The sequence below is a fragment of the Macrosteles quadrilineatus genome, unplaced genomic scaffold, assembly GCF_028750875.1.
Source record: "Macrosteles quadrilineatus isolate MER2022 unplaced genomic scaffold, UCM_ALF_1.0 Scaffold_4__1_contigs__length_99947679, whole genome shotgun sequence".
NCBI classification, from domain to species: domain Eukaryota; kingdom Metazoa; phylum Arthropoda; class Insecta; order Hemiptera; family Cicadellidae; genus Macrosteles; species Macrosteles quadrilineatus.
Genome location: NW_026542597.1, coordinates 66,946,328 through 66,953,607, shown reverse-complemented (window position 1 = coordinate 66,953,607; position 7,280 = coordinate 66,946,328). Strand labels below are relative to the sequence as shown.

The 7,280-nt window shown below is 35.0% G+C and overlaps 1 protein-coding gene across 1 annotated transcript; it reads left to right on the top strand.

Annotated features, from left to right (window-relative positions):
• The first annotated feature begins 865 nt into the window (after positions 1-865).
• Positions 866-4,335, top strand: LOC128992226 (uncharacterized). The gene is made up of 3 exons (XM_054415696.1): positions 866-1,129; positions 3,407-3,623; positions 4,124-4,335. Exons 1-3 carry the CDS (start codon positions 1,127-1,129, stop codon positions 4,174-4,176), a joined length of 273 nt encoding a protein of 90 aa, XP_054271671.1. The 5' UTR covers positions 866-1,126; the 3' UTR covers positions 4,177-4,335.
• The last annotated feature ends 2,945 nt before the right edge of the window (positions 4,336-7,280 follow it).

Below are 7,280 nucleotides of genomic sequence, written 5' to 3'. Positions count from 1 at the left end.
TAAAGCAAGAACATAATTAAATGGTCGCAGTTTGAACTCATTTGATCCAGTCAATGAACCCGTTCACATCTCACACTCGATAGTGCTGCGGTACATTCTTTTTTCTTCAGTTACCTGACAAAGTGGGCTTACTGATTATATCACACAAATTAGCTAATTGCTACATTTAGTTACTTACTTTTGCCACACTCGTTTTGTTTGCCGCACTCATTTATTCCAACCAAACAACAAAAACAGCGTGATTTTATTAGGCATGCAATACTCTACGATTCCCTCAATGTTTTTAAGTTCTGGACTCAAATAAGTCCAGAACTAATATAGATCCTGAAGTTTCGCAGATAGATCCGTGATTTAACAAAACGATGATCCGAGCGCTTATTTTGACTACTCGAATCAATAAGTCCTGAACCAGATCCGGAGCTCGGAAGCTGGCCCTTATAAAATATGATGGCAAATCTACGTGCTATGACCTATCTTACGACACCTTAAAAATGGTGATCGGATGCGTGGCAGCTTCAAAGCAATTATCACAAAATTCATGTTAGTCTATTAACATTGATAGCTATTAAATAATATACGCAAGTAACATATTAGGTGGAAAATAGCAATATGCTGAAATTTCTATTATATTTGCTCAATATAAAATAATATCTCTAAAAGGTAAAATTGGTCTTGTTCAAGTTGGAATTTGTTTGTAATTCGAATGGCATTTATTTTATTGTGTTGGCAATGCTTGTTTACCAAGTCTAAGCACAGAAAACATATGTTTTGTTTTCTGTGGTCTAGGTCTAAGTCAGCTGGAGCGCTGGAGCTGAGAGTCTGATTTTTTGTGTTTGTTTACTAAAATTACTATCTATCTAATCTAATCTAACTAACCGTTTAAGTGAAGAAGGCAGAGGCATTTATTAGTCACAATAAAGTGAGTCAGGAAATGTCACGATTCATACTAACATTCTTATCAGATAAATATTGGAGGGCGTAACAACAAGTGCATCTACTCTACATTCAACAGCCAGTTAACCGTCATATCCCATCTTAGAAGAAAAATACGTTCGCTTTTTCTTTGATATTGCATTGCACAATTGACTATCTTTAACTTAACATAATTCTTCCAGATTTGTTTAGAATGGTGAGTTTCAATATTTTATTATATTAAACTTGTTTATTGACATGTTTACTGGCAAACAATTACAGTATTGTAAGATTTTTATGGGAAATTATATACCATTTTTACCTTAATCTCTTAAGTCAAGCTAGGCCTAGGCCTTTTCATTTTGATCAAACGATCAAACTAAAAATGATGGCTTGTTGGCCTATTGGATATATTTAAAGATAGAATAATATCAATAGTTATTTACGGAAATTAATCTTATAAATTAAGTAAATTTTAGAACAACCTTCACAGGCTTATAGCCTATAGGTAGGCCTACTGAAGGAAATTGTCATAATATTCACCTAGGGATCGCTAAGATCTAAACGTTTCTTAGCTTGCAGATCTCATTGAAACTAGGCTCACAGAGTTTATTTTGTTTCAACAGCTTGTTAGCAATCTGGTAAGTGTAGGCCTACTGCCAATGTGTTCTAATAGTGTTCACAATGATATTGTTTTGTGCTGTACGTGGGTGGTAACTACTAAATTGGTAATATTGCTCGCCTACCAATCAAAAGTCACCAGAGAAAAGTGAGTTTAGGCTTTTTTGTGGTTTAACTGGACTCAGCTGTCCTTTATCATTGGGACAGCTGTTAGACAGTAAAGAAGGTACAAAAGGTTAACATACTTAAGGTAGCAATCCCATCCTCAATTGGTAATAATAACTCGATTTCTCAGTTGCTATGGCATATAGTCTATAGGCCTTATTAATCGTGATTATTTTTCATAAATATTTTTAGTAGGATTGTTGATTTTTTTAGCCCTCTTTCACACCAGTGCATGACCATCACACACCGGACTAAATTGTTTAGACTATTTAATCGTATGGGAGCTTTTACACCAGTGTGTGTTTGCCCGGACAAACCTAAACCTCTGTTCGGGTTGAAAATCACCCAGACAAACCTCAACTTTCAATGTGAGGCCAGTCCATATGGCTAGATTTTAGAACATTGGATCTTATGTACGCTTTCACACTTTTGCGAGACGGGCTGTTCGCCTGAATAAAAATCAGTAGTTTTTGACAGTCTGCGTCTATCACTGGTTGAGTGTGGTTGATATTCAAGTCCTATCGTGTTAACCTTTTAATGTGACAACTACTCTTTCTACGGGAGAAATACTCCTTCTAAACTTGGTATTTTCCTTCAGTACCGTAGATGCATTTTAATCTTCTTCAACAGTTCATAAAATTTTGCTAGACATTCTTCAAAAGTTGAAGAATTTGACTTTGTCACCCCGAAGCTGCCACCATAAGTTAACTTTTAAAAAAATTATCTTTTGGTCTATCCACACAAACTGTTGGTCTATAAATTTCTGTCGCAGGGGTATTTCCTTTCAAGGTATAAAGCATAGCCACTTTTCTTTTTTAGGTTAGAAACTATTACGGTAGGTGGCACGGTAAGACCTGGACATGGAACTGATATAGCCTACAATTTTTAATTTTTTTAAAATTTGATGTCCCTAGAGGCCAAAACACTATTTGTTCCAATTTATATATATATTATATATACGTTCTTGAACGTGAAGGTGCCTATCATCTGATTGATTGGGAAAACTGACATATTTAAAGCAATAGCTATGTTGACTTCCTCGTCACAAATGTAAATACAATATTGTAGTAGAGGACTAGTACAAATATTGTTTATTTTTCCTTGAAACCAACTGCTGCATCATGCTTGAACCTCCTGCACACTGGAGAGGCAAAGAAACAAAACACTTCAAGAAAATCGTGCAACATTTTGCTGCAGGTGAAATGCTAGATCAGTGTGCCCAGCCTAACTGCTTAACAACTAGATCAGCCCCTCCAGGGAGATTCAACATTGTTCAATAAGTTAGGACAAGAGACTTCTCATCCTTTTGTAAAATCTATAGTGCTCCTTGCACACAACACAATTTCACACCGCACATACCCTCTCTGTATGGTGTTTGGTGGTCCCAGTTCCAAAAGTTAATATTTGTAGATCTAAAATGATGGACTCTGTTGAACTCTGTGTAGCGCTGAATAAATCAAGTGTGTTTATATGCGATTGATCTAAAGTGCTTAACAAATTATCATTTGAGGATATTGACATATTGTATTGTTGAGAGGCATAGCAGGGTCCCAGCACGACAACTGAAGTTTATTGTGCATGCCCCACTAGCCGCTAACCAGGCAAGCCGTTTGGTATTTCAAACGTAAAATAAATGTATGAGTCTAGAAAATCTGTTAAAATTCTATTTTAATTCTAAAACAAAGGATGATTTCTTTTTATGTTACAGTCTTCCGAAGATCCAGCCTTCACAAACACTACAGTGGACGACAAATTTGTTGAGTTCATGAAGTTCATCAAGAAGTTTGATGTTGAATATAAAAACATGGAAGAATTTCAAATACGATACAACCTTTTTTTGGAGAGCTTGAAGAAAATTGATGAACTAAACAATGCACCAAACCAGACTGCTACTTTTGGAGTAACCCATTTTGCTGACAGAACGGGTAAGTTAAGTAGTCATAGCTCGGTCACAGTGTAATTGATATTTTGTAAAAGACACTCAATCAATCAAACACATTATGAGAGACAAAGACTGTGAAATAAAAACTTCTCTTTAGTCCAGAGAAATCACTGAGATACAATTTTACTTTTACAAATGAATTATTTGTGACTAGTCATAGTCACATAACAAATATTAATCCAAGAGACAACTTCTGTGTTACTTTACATTTTCCGTTTGGTCTAGGTCTACTTGTCATAACACCTATGAGCACACTCCTATAGCCTCTGGTGGTCTAAAATTTATGTACTCTGTTACAATGGTTGGGAATGGAGGAAATTCTAAAATGTTACATTTACCACATACACTAATATTAAAAAAGCAAAAACTAGCTTTGCATTCCAAAACCATATTCAAGCTGCATAAAATTAAGCTATTAACTTTACTAAACATTTAGCTTGGATAAATTTGCAATGCAATTTAAGTTTTCTTTTTGTTTTTCAGAACATGAGAAGAAACGGGTCTGTGGACTTCGAAAGAAACCTTCAACTGAATGAAACAAAATGAGGAGCATATAATGTCTATTCACAAAATGATTTATATTTTATCAACAGAATATTGTTGTTTAGCCAAAATATATATCCACTCCTTAATCAATATCAATGTATGTAAAGTATGTCATATTTTTTTATAAATATATACCTATTTAACTATTAAAAAAAGTTATGATTTACCTTCATTCATTAAAAATCAATGGGAAGAGCTAAATTTAAAATACCTGCACTGCAGCAGACCTGTAGACCAAGCAAATTTCCAAATCTAAGACTAGAATAGAAGACAGAAAATAAAGCTGTACATTAATTATTGTTCTTCAGGTATTATTCAAATTTAATTGTACTTTATTAATTAATGTATGTATCTGTTTATCTATGCAATTAATTCTCCCACCACCAAAAACGGAACAGATTTTTTGGAACCAACTGTCCTCCACTTTGTTGAGTAGACGATTCAGAACAGCCTCATAAAGGATGTGGATATTATAAGAAGTTGATTGGTTAATGGGAACTTGCTTGAAGGATTGTTTTTCTTGATTTTCTTTGATGGTTATTTGTTAATTTTCAATTGTGGTGGGAAGTACGGTCTGTAAAATTTAATTACAAATTTGTGTAAGGTATGTGGTTCAAGAAGCTCTTTAAGTAGGTACTTTCATGTGATTAAGTCGTATTTGGGAGCTGAAAACAATTTAAGTTTGTTTTCAAAAGTTTGGGACTTCTGAGAGAGTAAAAAGACATTGTTGAAGATGATCAGATTTGGTGAGCTACTTAACTCTAGAATTTTATGGTAATTATTATTAGGACGAAGCTCCCCATAGCCAATGGTTAGTAAACAATTCAAATTTTTCAATGTAATTTCTTGGCTATGTACCATTGGACAAAGAGATAGGCAGTGTCTTGATATTTGGACGGTTCATTTCTCTGGTAGCTTTCCATTGGGAATAATATGTTGTATCATTAGGTGTAGGATTTTGTAACAGATTAGTCGAAATCCTACACAAAGTAGTTTGTGTTCATGTTTTAAGGTAAATGTTGTAAAAGTAGTGATTTTGAAGTACCAAACAATTCTTTGAATTACAATTTTAGAATAGACTTGATTAATTGTTATTGCTTCACTCTAAAATTTTATGAGATTATTTAGTCCTGTAAATTGTAAAGCTAGTCCAGAATTAAGATAAGTACAAGAATTTACAAGTATGGAAATTTAAGATGATTGTGTTTAAACTTGGCCATAAACCCAGCCACTGCCCAGGTCCCAGCTTTGCAAGCTACACAACAAGTCAAAAGGATGAGTCAAGTAGCAAATTACTATATTTTGATAACACATGGTATTAAATAGACTTTTATTTGTTTGGAATAAGTTAGATCCTTTGTAAAGAGGCTCTCAAAGATAGCTTGTCTTTTATCTATGCTAGTTTGCTAGACCACATGATATAACACTTATCAAGTGGGAGTGTTCTAAAGCATTCTGGAATATGATACCAACTGTGATAAAATGTAAAAAATATTTTTGTATTAATGGATCTCCTATATCAAACATCTTTTGTATGTAATTATTAAGGAAATTGACAGGAAAGCAGGCTTACCTTTAAATAAGTCCATAGAGACACATAAAACATCACAAAATTAAAAGTAGAAATTTTCACTGGTTTTTTTTTTTTTTTTTTCTCTCCAGTGGTTGAAAAAGTGGTCAGTGACCACGAAAATTTCTACTTTTAATTTTGTGATGTTTTATGTGTCTCTATGGACTTATTTAAAGGTAAGCCTGCTTTCCTGTCAATTTCCTTAATAATTCCTGGCAAATACCCTATCTTTTTATAAGATAATCTTTTGTATGTAACGTTTTTATCTATCCTTAGCATGATGAGATACTATTTTAAAGTACAAAGCTGTAACCAAACATTAGTTACTAGGCAGTGTTCGCAGAGGCATCCACAAAATTGAGTGGAGTCATCAAGGGTTCATATTATAATGTTTTTGTCATACTGCAGTAAAAACAGTAGTTTTTAATGCATGCGTTGCGGGTCTAAAGTAGCATTTTTAATATTTTGGGAGTAAAAATCGTTTTTAGCCTCTATGGAGTAAAAATCAGCGGTTGTCAACTCAGTTGTAAATTTCAATTGTAAACGATTGCATCTTTCCATAGCATTTAGTATTTTACATACGTTAATCTAATTGGCAAAAACATTCCCACACTCCGTACTGCTAGCCTTTACTACTTAATTCTTTCACCATTTCCTATGTCGTGGTCATGCTTCCATCCCTTCACATAGCATTTTGGCATTGCAGATACACTAAAACTGCTACAGACGGTTTCCAGTTCCCACACTCCACACTGCTCACCTTACTGCTTCTTTCACCTCTTCCTACGTCGCGGATCTGTTTCTCTCTCTTCCCATAGCATTTTAAGATTGTAGATAACTAAATCTAATCGTCATAAACATATCCCACACTCCGAACAACTCGCCTTTACTATACTTCCTTCACCACTTCCTAATCGCGGACCTGTTTCCCTCCCTTTCCGTAGCATTTTAGGATTGCAGATACCTTAATCTAATCGTCACAAACAGTTCCCTCACTCCTGACTGCTCGCCTTTACTACTTCCTTCACCACTTCCTACGTCACAGACCTGTTTTCCTCCCTTCCCATAGCATTTTAGTATTGCAGATACCATAATCTAATGGTCACGAGCAATTCCCACAGTCCAGACTGCTCGCCTTTACTACTTCCTTCACCACTTCCTACGTCTCCGACCTGTTTCCTTTCCTTCCAATAGCATTTTAGGATTACAGATACCTTAATCTAATCGTCATAAACAGTTCCCACATTCCAGACAGCTCGCCTTGACTACTTCCTTCACCACTTCCTACGTCGCGGACGTGCTTTCCTCCCTTCCCATAGAATTTTAGGAATGCAGATACCCTAACCTAATCGTCATAAACAGTTTCCACACTCCAGACTGCTCACCTTTACTACTTCCTTCACCACTTCCTACATCACGGACCTCAAGCTAGTGTCGTCATTTAATAATATTTATGATCCATACCGTTTCTGTTCTAATATCTGTGGAATAATGCTATCAGCTATTTCTTTATCTACTGCATTC

Bases quoted from the DNA above. Each gene is read 5' to 3' on its own strand.
- LOC128992226 (XM_054415696.1), top strand. The intron at 3,624-4,123 runs GTAAGTTAAGTA...TTTGTTTTTCAG, and splicing joins CCATTTTGCTGACAGAACGG to AACATGAGAAGAAACGGGTC.